We start from the raw sequence: 16,592 nt of genomic DNA on the forward strand, positions 1-16,592 counted from the left end.
TAGCTTTATGTCAAGTACCATTGTGTTAATTTGAGTTTAGTGACGGTTTGTGCTGAAAATACTTGCGTAGAAGTTTAGTGAGACAAAGTATAACCAGTCAATTATGAATTCGCTTTGTTTTTGTCTTTTTTTCAATGCAGTCTTAGCGAGGAAGTTTAAATATTGTTTTAAAATGTCTCGGTGCATTTGGTGGCGTTTTCAGCAACCCAACAATGCAATAGGTCTAGAATTGCTTTGGTAGCTTTGGAAACTATGCACGGATCTGTTTAAAAGTTTAATGAGAATAACAACTCACTATAAGGGTGTTTAGTACGCAATTTATTCAAATCTACTTATTTTGTATAAGGTAGGACCTGCGCGCCAATCTTATATATTTTTTTAATTGTAGTCTATCAGCAATAAAGTTTGCACAGCCTTGAAATAGATATCTGGACAACTTCAAAAAATAGTAAACTTGCGGTTACATTTTCGTTCTAATATTTTTCGCTTGTTGACACTAAGTCGCCGCACAATAGCACTAAAACCGCCGACAAGTAGATTTGAGATACTCCAGAACTTGAGATGTTTTCTAAGAGCCGAAACTATGTGCTGGGATGGCTGTTTTAAATAAACTGCAGATGTACTGTTCTTAAAAAGCAATGTGAGGAATGTGGTAGTTATGGTAGTGTGTGAAAGGTTTGAAAAAATGAATCGAAAACGATTTCAGACAGTCTGTGTTTGTATAACCTTCAGTAACGCCGAGAAATGTCGATTTTGAAAGGTTGTCTCTTCAATTTGAAAAAAAACATGAAAAACGTGACCGGCGTAATATTATATTTGGTAATAAAACGTATCGTTAAAAAAAAAAACGTTTTTGAAATCCGTTTCTATTTTAAACATGTCATGCATCGACACAAGCGGCGGTTGAAGCTCGTCAGGAAACATCGTTTTAAGCAAAATGTTTCAAATAATAGGTACTCAAAGCTTGCTAACAAACCAAAATAGTTACAGCCATTATTGTAACAAGCGCTATGGTTGATTGTGCAAAGCGCGTTAGAACGCCAAACAAGCGACGTGAAAAAAAAAAGAAAAGCACAAAGCCGTGTTGTTAACAAGCGCAGCAAAACTGTAAAGCTTGTTAAAAATCTTGCGTTTATATTACAATGTCGTCGAAAAAGCGCTCTGGTTGACAACACGAAGCTTTTTAAAAAAAGTAAAGCACAATTTGCACCGAGTTAGTTGCACCGAGCTCGTTTATGGAGGCCCAAAATTCCCAAAGTTTTATATGTAAAAGTCCAATAGCTTAGTGCACGAAACATGCTAGAAAACCCCTCCGTTAACGTATAGTCGCACATGTAGCAACCGTTGTTGGCTTCACGAAGCTCGTTAGGAAATCCGCTTTGAGCGTTAAAGGTCGTACATGTAACAAGCGCTATGGTTGACTGTAAGAAGTTCTTTAAGAAAATGTCTAAAATGTTTGAAGTCGTACACGTAACAAGCGCTATTGTTAGTTGCACAAAGCTCGTAAGAAAACCTTCTGTAAGCGTGTAAAGTCGTGAATGTAACAAACGCCATGGGTGACTGGAGGAAGCTCCCCTAGGAAACCGCATTTATCGTTCAATGTCGTACATGTAACAAGCGCTATGGTTGACTGTGAAAAGTTCTTCAAAAAAGCGCCTAAAATCTTCAAAGCGGTGCATGTAACAAGCGCTATCGTTGATTGTACTAAACTCGTTAGCAAACCCGGTTTAAGTGAGCAAAGTCATGAAAGTAACAAGTGCGATGGTTGACTGCACGAAGCTCGCTAGAAAACCCTCTTTAAGCGTGTAAGTCTTGCAAGCAACAAGTGCGATGGTTGACAGCACGAAGCTCGTTGGGAAACCCTCTGCAAGGGGATAAAAGTCGGTCAATCGAATAAAAGTTTAAATGTGTTCTTTCCGAAGGAAATTTTAGTTGACATTTTGCAAATTTTCGTTTAGATTTAATCGTGTCTTGGCACGCAAAATCAAATACCAACCAAAATTGCAGGTTTTGTGTGACTTTTGGAGCAAAAGTCAGTTCTTTATTTTTACCCTTGGGCTATTTTTGTGGTTACAATTACACTTTACCGGCCCAAATTTACGTGAGCAACATTTAACGCCCAAAGCGGGTCTTTCAGTAAAATATTTTTAGAATGGGGAAACGTCAAAAAACCCAAGGCAGAGAAAAACATGAATGATTTTAACGCATGACGTAGACTGTTACGTAATTGCTGCTTGACGCACAAGAAACCGGTTTGACTGTAAGACTATATTTAAATGACAAGTCTCTTTACGTGTGCATTTAGGTGCAGCTGCTTTACATGTAAACAGGTACTGTAGAGAAGGATTGAGCTGATTGAACATGGACATGGGTGTAAAGGTGAGTTTATGACATATTTTATTTTATTTAAGTTAGAAAGGCTGAATACGTTTGTAATAAAAAACTATATTTTGACTTCTAATATACGCTTCTGTTGAAAAGGTAAAAATAATGCAGTTGGGTTATAATTTGTACAAGTTTTCGTAAGTTTTTTTTCGATAAGTTTCAGAACCTAAAAATCATTTGCTCTTTTAATAGTAAAGTTTGTACTTAACTTTGTTATGAATATAGGGTTGTTTACAGGCATTATTTTAAACTTTCCTTTTGATTAATTGCCGGTTTGTCATTTAAGAGAATTATATTTTAAGCGCTTCTCGATATTGCTGCATACTTATATTAATTGTTAAGTTAAAGCGCGTTTTTAGGATTTTGCGGCTAACCTTGACATTTACCTATTTGACTAGTTGGCGAACTAAACGTAATGTGTTGAAAAGCAATAAAATTACAATTTAACTCCGATTTGAATTTGTAATTTTTTTGAGCTAAGTTATTTCATACCGTTTCAAAAATACGCAACTTATTTACATGATGTGATCAGTTTGAGTTAAGTAACAATGTTCAAACGTAACTTTACTTTTTTAACTGATATTTGAAATCATATTTGCGTGGTTGTTTCGCATCGTTTGAATAACCTAACGTATAACATCGTATACAAATTTGAGATATGATTTGAAAAATACAAGCAACATTTCCGAAGTTTAAAATATGTATGAAATAAAATAAAGTAAACTAGGTAATATCAAATATAGTATGCCATGATCGCTTTTCTGCATTACCGCTTCAGGGCTGATCCAAATAATAATAAAGTGTATGTTCATCTTAGGTAATAACACACCAGCTTTAAAATAAACGCTTAAGTCGTTCAATGTCGTACATGTAACAAGCGCTATGGTTGACTGTGAAAAGTTCTTCAAAAAAGCGCCTAAAATCTTCAAAGCGGTGCATGTAACAAGCGCTAAACGCTTAAGTCTTCAAAAAATAAAACCATATTTGAATACGAAACACGTTATTATGTCGTTAATCCCCGAGTTTATAATGTAACACCTATAAAACGTGTTGTCCACGTCGATTTAAACAAGGGATCAAAAAGTAAAAACAAACAATGACACGTTTTTATCCCTGCATTAATACCCCGAGGGCAATTTAACGGCGTTTTGAATGTAATACGTTGACCTGCTATTGGCCTTCTTGTCCCCCCTGGCAAATTGTTTAAATCACCAGTGGTGAAAATTAGTCATGCACCGAATACGACTGAAATAACTCTGACTGAAATAAAATATTTTGCTCTAATTTGAATGAACCCGAAAGACTTGATCTAAAATAGTGGCTTCCTACATTATGGGCAGCAAAACATTGCCATTGGGCATCAGAGAAATTTAACCTTGCCATTATTTGACAAAATTAACTGTCATTATCGCTTTGGACTGTTAATTTAGCAATTATTCACATCTTACATGAAATGTTGTATTGTTGAACATAAACCGTTTTAGCGATATTCTCTTAGGAAGGGATTTTGAAATCAACATATCTAGTATAGGGCGTTAGAAAAATGCTTTATAAAGTTTCAGAAACATAATATAAAACTTATTTGGGAACACAACACGAAAATATTCAAAACCGTTTTAGATATAAAATCGTTTCAATTTTCTCCCTACATGACTTTTTGCATATATTTAAATGTCAAGATAGTAATCAAACCCACGGGCCGAATTGGTACGTCGAAATAAAACCATCTGTCTTATTTTGACATATATATGCAGATGCGATTAAGATAAAGTTATTGGAAAAGATTTACCCGTCAAGGCAAGACCGGTTGTTTTATAACCGAAAAAAATGTTAAGACAGTTTAACCATTAGTTATAGGTAGTAAGAAATAATGTAAAACACCAAGGTTGGTTAATATGACCCTTTGTCAATTATCAAATTATCATGTAAGCGAAGCCTAACCCGTTTAGGAACAGTGGAATGTTAAAATACTAAATACCTTTGCACAGTACTGGTTTAAATGAATTCATATATTTTAGTGTAATTACCCTACATAAAACATTTAAATGTAAATCAAACGTAAATGTAGGTAATTGTTCGTTTGGAATTAAGTTATTAAACCTGAGCGAAGTCGTCCACAAAGTATGAGTTTGAATAATAACTTTTATTTGTGTCAAACGAGAAATTATATGGAAGCTAGTTTTGTAATTTGCAAAATGTCATTGAAACGAAGTCAACTTTTTTCAACAGCAACTTGAGTGAAGTCGTCATTACTTGCTGAAAAAATACTTTAGTCAAATTAAATTTTTTGCTTCATAGTACGGTGGTTAGATTCCAGGGTCCCCTTTATTGGTCCCACCAACGTTTTCCTAAGACATCAAGTCGCCAAACTCGCTCTTTGGTTAGCTATCGTCACCAAATCCGTACTGACACGGTGTAGCTACAGCGCGTTTAGTCATGATCTACCAAATGTGCTGTACACTATTTTATGCGCTCCATAACGTTTAGACGTTGCGCAGCTACTTCCGGCTTGGTGATTGTTTCAGTGCAATTGTGCCGCTATGTGTTCTTTCACCAAGCGGAACAAACCAACACTTAAACGCGTTAAATATTAAAGGGGTAAACTGCATCAGCCGGTCGCCTAGCATTCCCATTCCCCATAAAATGCGTATGTCAGAAAGTTCTGGCCTGCGATGGGATTCGAACCCAAGGCAGGAGCATTTCCGGGACTGGCGCTCTCCCTACAGAGCTGCACAGGCTCCGTAAAGGCAAATCACGCACTGTTGCCGGCCTCATATGACATGCCAGCATAGGCGATGGTAGGGCATTTTACTCGTTCGAAAGGCCTGGCGTACTATGATCTATCAAATCTATTACCAAATCTTAGTACACCATGCTTTTTAAACACGTCATACCGAATGAAGCCGGTCTCCCATGCACTCCAATATGACAATGCACACAGGACAAAAATATGGCCTGCGGTGGGATTCGAACCCACGACAGGAGTCTTTTCGGGAGTCGGAATCCTTGAGACACTGGCTCGATTCGGTGTTCATAGCACGCCAGGCCATTGAAAGCGTTATACCGAATCAAGGCGGTCTTCCACTCATGCTACGAAGCTGGCATGTGCAGTATACAAGGCAGGCAATTCTGGTGATTCGACTTTCGGGTTCGCCACTCAGCCTGTTGGTAGAAGCGGGTCCCAGAAAGACTCCTGTCGGGTTCGAGTGGGTTCGAATCTCACCGTAGGCAAGATTTTTCTAGCTTGTACCTTGCCATATGGGAATGCTTGGGAGACCGGCTCATTCGGTACAACGCCTTTAATAGGTCTTGATTACGAAGATTTACAATGAGTAATTATGCCGTGATTGCTGGTTTGCATAGTAACCTCAGAGTTGAATGTATTCATCTTAACTGATCAATTTGGTTGGATTCGTACGCAAATCCAAACACCGACTTTACTCTGGTCTCTAAGTCACTGTACTGTTTTGTCGCAACAAAACCTATTTCAAAATCTGCTTATTCTCCAGAAAAGGAGTATGTCCTCCACGGAGCAACAGGAGGAAGCCGAAGACCGTAAGAAGAGAGGACAGTGGGGAAGCAAAGCGGAGTTTCTGCTCTCTTGCATAGGATATTGTGTCGGTCTTGGGAATGTTTGGAGATTTCCTTATCTTGCTTACGACAATGGTGGAGGTATGGCGTCAATGTTTTGATTACGTCACTATCACGTGACGTCACGATTAAGTCCATGGTGAAAAACTTACTTGAGTTATAATTTTACATTTTGTTGCTATTGGTAGTTTGTTGTTCGGCTTTTTTTGTTTAAATTCAAAACACGTGTTTTATATTCAAGTCGGTACTTGAAATCAGATTAAAAGGCATTACTTTATTGAAAACATTTCCTAGCGTACACAAGTAAAACTATTTTTTTTTCTATTAAGTCAATTCAGAGTTTTAGGTTTTTGGTTTGTAATTCAATTGACAATTGTTAATTTTAATTTTTTGTAGTTATTAATTGTATGTTAAAAAGTTTTATTGAAATAAAAGTAACGATAAACCCCAAATATCTAAACATTACAAGTTATTCGGTCAATTTAACTCCGGAGAAAACGTAAAAACAATTTTCTTTTTCAGAAAATTTAAAAAAAAGTGTCAAAGTTTGGCACTTGATGTGTCGAAAAACTAACTGCAATAAACTTGATTTTTTTACTCAAATTTACAGAAGTCAACTGTTTCAAACTCAATTTATAAAAGAAAACATTTTAGTCAGCAATATATTATTATCAGGTTCTTTTCTTATCCCCTACCTAATCATGTTGACATTTTGTGGGATTCCACTTTTTATGATCGAGTTGACATTGGGCCAATTTTCGGGTTTTGGCGCCATCACGTGTTGGAGAGCAAGTCCAATGTTCAAAGGTGAGCGTTTTGTTAAACTTCTCTATTTTAATTTTTGTTTTCAAATTCACCAACTATGTAACAAACAGTTGTAACAAACTGTGAATTACTGCTATTGTAGGTATTGGAATCGGAATGATGTTCGTTTCATTTTTCGTTGTCGTCTATTACAACGTCATAATTGCATACGCTCTATTCTACTTGTTCGCTTCTTTCCAATCTGTGTTGCCTTGGACAATTGCTTGTGGCGAGTGGTGGAATTCACGTACTTGTGACGTCATCAATGTAAGTGGTTGTGACGTAATCAACTTGTTCAAACAAATATATAAAAAAATCAATATAATAATGAAACTGACATAAGAATGTGAGTACAGAAACACATTTATTGCAAACAATAATAGTAAACCAAACATAATGTCTCGCATTTTTTATAAAATAACGAGGCAGTTTTATGTTCTTTTTTAGTTTACCTTCAAGCTAAAAATGTAAAACATAAAAGTCGACATAAAAAAACGAATGTTTGAAACTTAATTGACAAAAAGTATTATAAGCACAACTGACCCATCAGATGTATTCGAATTGTTTGATACATATATGACGTCATCATATCGTTTATGACATCACATGCTTTGGTTGGGGTCAGTGTTAGTCCAAAGTGAGACCACATAACTCTGAAATATTAGATTTGAAAAGTAACATTTAATTTCACTGCAACAACATATAGTGTTCCTAATACAGTAACTAATCGAATTCGACTTTTTTGAAACCGAAAAATATTTTGTTGATTAAAAATAAATCAAATTTCAGGGTACCATGACAACCAACTTTGCCAACGACACAACCACGGTTCCCATGACAACGACAGCCGTAACAACAACCGTGGACCCAACGGCAGCTGTCGACATTAGCAATTCTACAAACGCAACAGTCCTCAATCAGACCAAGCGAATAAGTCCCAGTGAAGAATACTGGAAGTAAGTATGTAGTTTAATACCAAAAGATGTCGGTTCAAATCCCATCTCGTATTAGGTTCAAGAGGCTTTTTAAACTTTTTTAACGTGGGACTCGTTGCATGTACTGTTTACAAAACTTTAAGCTGGTTTCCTAACGAGCATTGTTTCGTGCACAATTTTTAAACGTCTAAAGCGGGTTTCTTAACGAGCTTCGTGCTGTCAACTATAGCGCTTGTTTCATGCACAACTTGTAACGCCTGAATTGGGTTTCCTAACGAGCTTCGTGCTGTCAACTATAGCGCTTGTTTCATGCACAACTTTTAACGCCTGAAGCGGGTTTCCTAACGAACTTCATTCAATCAACTACTGCGCTTGTTACATGCATGACTTTGGACGCTGAAAGCGTTATTTTTAACAAGCTTTGTGCATTCAAATTCAGCAGTTGTAACATATACGACTTGTACCCTAAAGTTAAATACAATTGGTTTCCGAATAACTTTGTGCAGTCAACCACATATCTATACCTGGCACAACTTTACAAGCTTGACATACATTTTTTTACCAGCTTTGTGCAGTTAAACAAAACGTTAGGTAATAGAAAAAAAAAACAGCTACAACAAATAATCTAATATTATAATTGTTCCAGTAATCGGGTTCTTCGCATCAACAAAAGCACAGGGATTGAAGACCCAGGAATTGTTTTGTGGGATTTATGCCTGTGTCTGCTACTTGCCTGGATTCTTGTGTTCCTGTGTCTTATCAAAGGAGTCAAATCATCAGGAAAGGTAACACATTAACAGTATAGCGTTAGGTTTATTAAAATGTCTTAAAATGTCAAAGATTGTGAAACCATGGAATTTTTTCCCCAGATAACCCAAGTTTAGATATATTTCGAAATAAACAAGGAATGTGAAAACAAAGTATCAATCCTATTTTATTGCCTTATTCAAATAAAATCATAAACATAATCTTAGAACACACATACACTACTTGAAATAGAAACCGATTTAAAGTGAACACCAGGAGTGCATGTTCATGCAAGTTGAAACGTGGACTAAATCAGTTATGCATAATATTAAGTCAGAAATCAATGAAACAACAAATATATTTTAAATCCATTTAAATGACAAAGTTAAAGTTAACACGGGTGATGCAGTAAGCACAATCTTTTGCAAGCTTTGCAACATTCGCATCAGTTTCATTTTTAATTAAGTGTTAAAAAAACACTGTAAAGCATAATCTAGTGCAGCGGTTCTCAAACTGGGGTCCGCGGTCCTTTAGGGGCCCGTGAAGCAATTTTGCGGAGACCGCGAAGAGGTTGAAGTACTTCTATAATCTTGTCTCCGACTGTCTGCATTGCTAAACAATAGCCTTTACTCCGTGACAACTAACAAAAAAGCAATTGTTCGCGCAAAATCGTAATGTTTTTGTCATGTCTGTGATGACCCAAGCTGTTTTTGTATCATTGTTATGCGTAATTTTGCATAACTAGCTAAAATTCTGCAATCAACTTTCGTTTTGCTAAAATTCACATTTCAGCTAAAGGACCGCGACCCCTCCATATAGTAGCAAAGGGACAGGTTTGAAAAAATAATGAAAAAGTTTGAGAACCACGGATCTTGTGTAGAGTTTACAAAAATGTACTTTCACTTTGTAAAACCCGGAATATTAATAGTCTTTATCTCTTTATACAGGTCGTGTATTTCACTGCAACTTTTCCCTACATTATCCTGATTATTCTCCTGATAAGAGGTTGTACGCTAGAAGGCGCTCTTGACGGAATTTTGTTCTATGTCAGACCGAAATGGCACAAGCTGCAAACTGCTAAGGTTAGTCAGTATGTATAAATGAGAACAGAATCTCCAAACTACTCTCAAAGAACAAACTAATGATAGGCCGATGTATGTATTACCATAATGCGTGGAACAGGGTTCGGCAACCTTTTAGGCGACGCGTGCCAATTTACATTTCCATGTGTTAATGATCTCGCATGCCAAGGTTTTTCTAAAAAATAATGGTTCAAGCCAGCAAATATTAATTAATAATGAAGAGAAAGCAGAGTGTTTTGTACATGTAAGGTTGAATTTTTAGACAATAAAATGATAAAAACTGAAAACAAGCAATGCAACAGGTTAAATTGTTACCTCAATATAAACACGCAAATCGGTTGACGTGCCATGAAAAACCACCTCGCGTGCCAACCTTGGCAGGCGTGCTGGCGTAGAATATAGACTTTTGTGCTTCTAAATATTGGAAAAACTACGCTTGAATTGGTCATATTTTGTAGCTACAGTTTACTATTCTACTGGATAATATATATTTTTTGTTTAAAATTACCAGGAAAAACATACATTGCCGAAGTATTTTTGATTACTACATGCTTAACCTATTAAACTACCGTTTTTAAGCGTGATAATTTTCAATATCAGGTTGAAATGTCACCACTTGCTAAATTTTTAGTCACATGCACTTTACAAACTAATTGGTGTTTGTGTATTTTTGTAACAACTAGGTCTGGAAAGATGCTGCGACACAAATCTTCTACTCACTTGGGATTTCCTTTGGCGGTCTGCTCACTTTTGCTTCTTACAACAAATTCGACAACAATTTGTACAGGTAGATGCTAATTCGTGGTTTAAAAAAGAAACGTAATTAAAATAATATTGTGGCAACAAATGTACAACTTGAAATTGTATACTTGTCTGTTTCTTATTCAAATAAAATAAATATACACGTGTTTGATTGACATAAATGAAAAATATACTACACAATCATTACTTAATAATAAACAAACGTATATTTAACTCAATGGAACTTGAGGCCATCAATAACACTATATCACATATGATTACTCCTGCAGTTACTAACTTATATGCGCAAAATCAGGCGTCAGTGCTATTAAGTTAGTATCTTATTTTGTACAATGTTTTTGGTGATTTTTTGTGATATCTATAATAATTATAGATTCTAATCAAAATTATATAACCTTCTCAAGCTTATACGGTTCTACTGGGTTAGAACAATGCTGTTTGAGTTTCTTGTCCATCATAAGATAAAATCACTATCGTGTAAAATAAGATAAAATCATGAGATAAAATCACTAATCGTGTAAATAAAGGAGACTGCACTGACCAATATTGTCAAAAACAATCAAATTCTAATAACTTTCAGAAATCTAAACAACCAACTAACTGTACATAAGATATTCAAGTGCCTTGTCACTCATTTTACAGAGACACTCTGATCGTTGCTATTGGCAACTGCGCAACGAGCATTTTCGCAGGATTCGTGATATTTTCTGTGATTGGTCACATGGCTTTCAAACTCAAACTTCAGGTCAAGGACGTCGCCGCTCAAGGTACAGTGACGTAATCGCAAATACAGTGACGTAATTTGCGTTGAAGTTTGTCATGTTATGTGTGACTGTAACTGATCTTAGAATTAGTTGTAAAAGTATGTAAGCATTTGGTGTACAGCATAAAAAGATTGAAAAAATATTTTTTTAGGTCCTGGATTGGCCTTCATTGTTTATCCTGAAGCGGTTTCTTTGCTTCCAGTTCCACAACTTTGGTCTATTCTCTTCTTTTTTATGCTCCTTACTCTTGGTTTGGATAGCCAGGTGAGATTCCAACACCAAAACAAATAAAAGTTTAGCTGCTAACATAGTCACACATACATAAATGAACAAACAAAAAAGGCAGTTTTGAAAGTTTTGAAACAAGTAACACACACGCACTTAAACACAAGTAGAGAACGGATTTATATATAGATCACCAAGATATAATAGGCATACAGAAAACAAACAAACAAAACACACATATTTGCAGGCAAAAGAGACATACTATAAATCACAGAAAGCACACCTCCAAAAGAATGTTACAGATGCAGAAATACAAACCAATCTACGCACATATGACTACAACGCAAACAGGTACACACACACACGAACACTATCTCGCACACTATTCACACACACACACACTCACTTACGCAAACTATGTTGTTTATTTAAGCAAACTATGTTGTTTTATTTTGCAGTTTGCAATGGTTGAAACCCTGATCACCGGCTTCTTAGACGAATTTCCAAAGCTGCTTCGTCCCAAGAAAACGCTTGTAACAGCATCAATCTGTCTTGTGAGCTTTTTACTCGGGATTTTGCTAGTGACCGAGGTGAGAGTTTTCAAAGTTGTTTTTCTAGCAAGACAAAAGGCGCGCAAAAAGGTTTTTATAACACATAGTGTTAACAAGCCATGTTTTTAATTTAGGCAATAGAGCTTGATAAAGGCTTTTAGGCAATAAAGCTCGAGGTTTGGACAACTAGCGATCTGTCCTAAGCCTTTGACTAGTGCTTGTCAGCCTTTCATAATGTGTGGTCCCCGTAAAATAACACTCTAAACCTGTTACCTCTTGTTCACAAATAACAAATTTTGATGGTAAAACGCCTGAAGTCATTACGTCAATAAGTTTGTGGGAAATAGTCAATTAAATCAGGTAATCGAATGCATATATTTTCAATCGTTTGCAATTGGAACAAAAGGCTTTTGCTGTTATTTGTTACTGGTTATCAATAAAGCCTACTTGTCATTTTGGGCTAACTGGCCCAGATTAGGAACCGCTGCCTGGGTTCCACTCGATTTCAAGGACTAGACCGAAGGCTAGGACACTTGGTGATCTAAACTCAGACTTGAGTCACTAATGGCTTGACTTAAGATGATGAGAACTTGAAACTTGCTTGATTTAGCTCCATTTATCTTAGTCTTTCTGGTATATTGATAACTTAAAAGGGCCAAATAAGTTCTGCATTGTTGAAACTATTAAAACAACTTAAAGATGGATATTTAAGTTGTTGTTTTTGTTTCAGGGTGGGATGTTCTGGTTTCAACTTTACAACAATTACTCTGCGTTCTATGGACTCTTGCTCCTCTCATTCATTTTATGCATTGTTGCAAATTGGGGATATGGTATGTATATCTTAAATATTTATTTTCTAAGTGATTGATTGGTGGGGGCAGTGACCTCGAAATTACAATTCAAAATGGCTCAGTGGTTCGTGAACCCGCCTTGAAATTGTAACATTGCCGGTGTACTCCCAGCTCGGTCTTAGGAATAGCTCTTTGATTAATGAAATCGCCTTGCAATTGTATGGTTATTGCAACTGCCTTACAATCATAAGGTTGGTGGTAATAAACCCAGCTCGGCCTCTAAGATGCCTTAACAGGTAATGCAAAAAAAAGATGTCTTAAACAGTTAATGCAACCAACTTGAAGCCATAAGATAGTGATTCTAATCCCAGCTTGACTTGTAAGATGTCCCGAAAGTTAGTGCAACTGCCTTGCAATGGTAATGTTGATGGTTCTAATCCCAGCTCGGCCTCTAAGATGCCTTAATAGTTAATGCAACCGCTTTGCAATCGTAAGATTGTTGGTTCTGATCTCTGGTCGGCCTTTAAGATTATTTAACAGTTAGTGCAACCTCCTTGCAATCGTTGATGGTTCCAATCTCAACCAGGCTTTTAATTTTAAAGTGGTTAATGCACATGCATTGTAATCGTAAGGATGGTGGTTTTAGTCTTAGCTTTTACACCGTACATAAACTGTGTCAGTATTTGATCAACATAAAGCTTCATAAAACGCTTTTTAAGGTGCTTTTTTCTATACCTCAATATGACAATTCACAGCCAAGGCCGTTTTAAAGTCTGGCATTCAACATTTTCACAGGTTACTTTTTCACTTACAAATGGCGGCTCGTTAGCGACATCAAGCTGATGATTGGCTTTCAACCAAACTGGTATTTCAGAATCAACTGGTTGATCATAACTCCTGCATTGATTATGGTAAGTTGCAATTAACGTTGTTCATTTTAATAAACCCTAACACCAAAGCAGTATATCTGAACATTTATTTTATTAGCTAATTGGAAAAGGGTGGTGGTTTTAGTGTTTTTGGTAAACAATCCTACTTAATATATGGAGCTCTTTTGATAGTTATTGTTAAAGCGCCGATAAGTTTGGCTACTTTCGCGGGTTTAAATCCCATTGATAACTCGTTTTTTCCAGCCTATGTTGGCTGTACGCTTTGAAGACCGTTTCATTATTAGAAACACATTAATGTACACACATTAATGTACCAAGTTTTGGTAGAAATTACGAAGCGATAGTTATTAAAGCGTAAGTTCCCAAATCTGGCTTAATTCGGGCAAGTCCACTTGGTCACATTTAGTCTTTCGGTCGGCTTTTTGGCCCCTTTTCAAAAACAATGGTATGTCTAACTAAAGTTTTTCTTATTTTTAGTTCGTTGTCATCTACTCTGCAATACAACACGCCCCAATGGCTTACCCGGGTCCGAAAGATGTTTACCCAGCGTGGGCCGACAACCTTGGTTTATGTATGAGCGCTACTTGCGTTGTAGTTGTGCCACTGTACATGTTTTACAGGGCCGCTGTGGCCTTGTACAGAAGAGAGTCGCTTTGGGAGGTAAGTAAACTGTTACTATATCGATATGAAAGCATTAGGCCAATACAGTTATACTAAGCTGCAGACAATGCACACTGTTTTGTCTTATAATGTCTCATCAGTGCTGTTGGTAACCAGACATTGGCAATATTGGCTAGTGTGGCCAGTATTCTAAGACACAATACTTTATTTTTGGTAGCAGACATTTTAGACCTTTTGTTGTCATTCGTATGTATGTTATGTTACATAAGAAAAAACAAAACCAACAGTCATTGAAAGACATACAAACATGGTCACATTGTAATTGAATCGTTCCTCAACGGAAACACTTGGCATTTTCTTTTTTACATTTATTGCCTTAGCTTGTATTCCTTACTGATTATGACAATTGGCTTTGTCAAAATATAAAACGCTTTTGGTACTTAAAATGCTTGCCATTTAAGTTTTTTTGTATTTTTTCTTGTTTGGATAAAAATTCCTGGACTTGCCAGTAATTTCTTGTGGTAAAAGCGATAACTGTTTTTGTGTGTGTGCGTTGACCTAAACTTGTTACGTTTGTTTCAAAAATCTCTAATACCCAAATATTTTTTTACGGTGATATTAATAACTAGTTCCGTTTCTGCTTTTTGTAAAACTATATTTAATGAGTTTTTTTTATATTTAATGAGGTATTGCAATGAGTTTTTATCAAAACAAAATTTGGGTATTTTTTTAATATACTTAGCAAACAGTAGTTGTTTGATATTAAACCAAAATCCCAAATGGGATTTGGTTGCCATTTTTAATTGAGGCAAATTAAATTAAGTTTATTTCCCCAAAAGAGGACATAATTGCACAAAAACAAGCACAATGCCACAAACAGCTCCAACATTCTGCTTAAACAAAACTATTTTTTACAGTTGTTCCTACCCAGTCCTAAATGGGGCCCTCAAGATCTATCTGTACCCTATGATTCCCAAACTGGGTCCACGGCCCGCCAGACCCCACTTAGCGTGTATCAACAACCAGTTGAAGACAACTTGGCTGATGCTTATCCTGAAAAAAGCTGAACAAAAACTGCGGGTTTAGCGTTAGTCGTTTTACATAATTTTGTTTCACCAATTTTGGACTACAAAATAGGTTGTGCCTTAAAATGTTAGAGTATCACAACATACAGCCAAAAAATGCCAGTTTTTATATTTTGTGCGTTTGTTGAAATTGTTGTATTGATTTTAATGTAAAAATGTTCTGCCTTTTTTGTCCTAAGAACGCCCAGAGAATACGTTAATGATACCACAAAATAAAAACGTGTTTTCTCATTTTTAACAACAATTAGGCAAATTTACGACAGTTAACACATTTTATTAACATTCAATAAAAGAAACAGTATTTTACACAATTTTAACAAAAATGTTAACGATAAAAACAATTTTACCTACCGATTTTAAACATTTTAAATGTGCTGATACAATTATGTTACTACTATTGGCGTAATCGTAATGAAGCAATGTAAACAAGTACATTAAAGTTTATGTGTTATGCCTTTAATAACGTGCTGGTTTATACAAAGCAAACTGTTCTGTTTTAATTCGTAAGCAATTGTAATTTCAATGCATTTTTAAAAAGGTTGCTTTTTATCGATTTCATGACGATCCTATTACTAACCAATAAAAAAACTTATTTTGACAAAAACTGTGCATTGCTTTATTGTGTAATTAACGCACCTCCGGGTTTCGTAAGGTAATGTAGGTTATGTTGTGAAACAGTTGGTGCTGTAATTGACATTTCATATATTTTTAGTGAGGGTCATACCTTATACGTTTTCTATTGTCGTTTTCAAAAAGACATGTCTCAATGTGCATTGATACACCCTACAGTTAATGGGTTAAGAATGAAACGTACGGATCTGTTTACAATTTGTTAGGAAGAGAAAGTGTGAAAAATTACCAACTGTAGCAATTTTTTTTCACAAGCCTTGAACCAAGGTTGAACTGTTTTAGAGAATAAAAAGTAAAAGTGTTTCACAACCTTATATTGGTAGATTACCATGTGATGACATTTTATACTGCTATGGGTACCACCTAAACCTAGTTGTAAAGGGCAGAACAAGAGATAGACTTATTCTCCTTGACTATGACAGTATTTTGCCCAAACCAGCAAGGTTAGCAATTCCAAACGAATAATAAAATACGAGTTAGCCTAAACCTAGGGTTATTCATTTGAGTCAGGTAAGTTGCATTTCATGATCCGACTTGAATTACCTATAGCAGAAAGCTACTCTAGTACCACTTTATAAGCTCCGACGTACCGCTGATGGTGCGCGTACCACATATTGAGAACTGTGATGTACAGAAATTTAAATTTGAGGTAGATATTTCTTAAATGGTTCTAGAAAGAAATTAGAAAACCATTTCGAAACCGAAATATGCAGCAAATTGCAGACAGTT

General features: G+C 35.9%; 1 protein-coding gene across 1 annotated transcript; it reads left to right on the plus strand.

Annotated features, from left to right (window-relative positions):
• Window positions 1-1,970: 1,970 nt before the first annotated feature.
• Window positions 1,971-16,177, plus strand: LOC145217888 (sodium-dependent proline transporter-like). Its single transcript, XM_080085266.1, has 15 exons — window positions 1,971-2,379; window positions 5,895-6,057; window positions 6,652-6,783; window positions 6,884-7,047; window positions 7,570-7,736; window positions 8,362-8,500; window positions 9,410-9,544; window positions 10,228-10,331; window positions 10,949-11,073; window positions 11,222-11,334; window positions 11,754-11,885; window positions 12,577-12,676; window positions 13,433-13,548; window positions 14,005-14,187; window positions 15,066-16,177. The coding sequence occupies exons 1-15, from the start codon at window positions 2,362-2,364 to the stop codon at window positions 15,213-15,215; spliced, it is 1,941 nt and encodes a 646-aa protein (XP_079941392.1). The 5' UTR covers window positions 1,971-2,361; the 3' UTR covers window positions 15,216-16,177.
• Window positions 16,178-16,592: the final 415 nt, after the last annotated feature.

This window comes from Phallusia mammillata, chromosome 3 (genome assembly GCF_965637545.1).
Source record: "Phallusia mammillata chromosome 3, kaPhaMamm4.hap1.1, whole genome shotgun sequence".
In the NCBI taxonomy this organism is placed as follows: Eukaryota; Metazoa; Chordata; class Ascidiacea; order Phlebobranchia; family Ascidiidae; genus Phallusia; species Phallusia mammillata.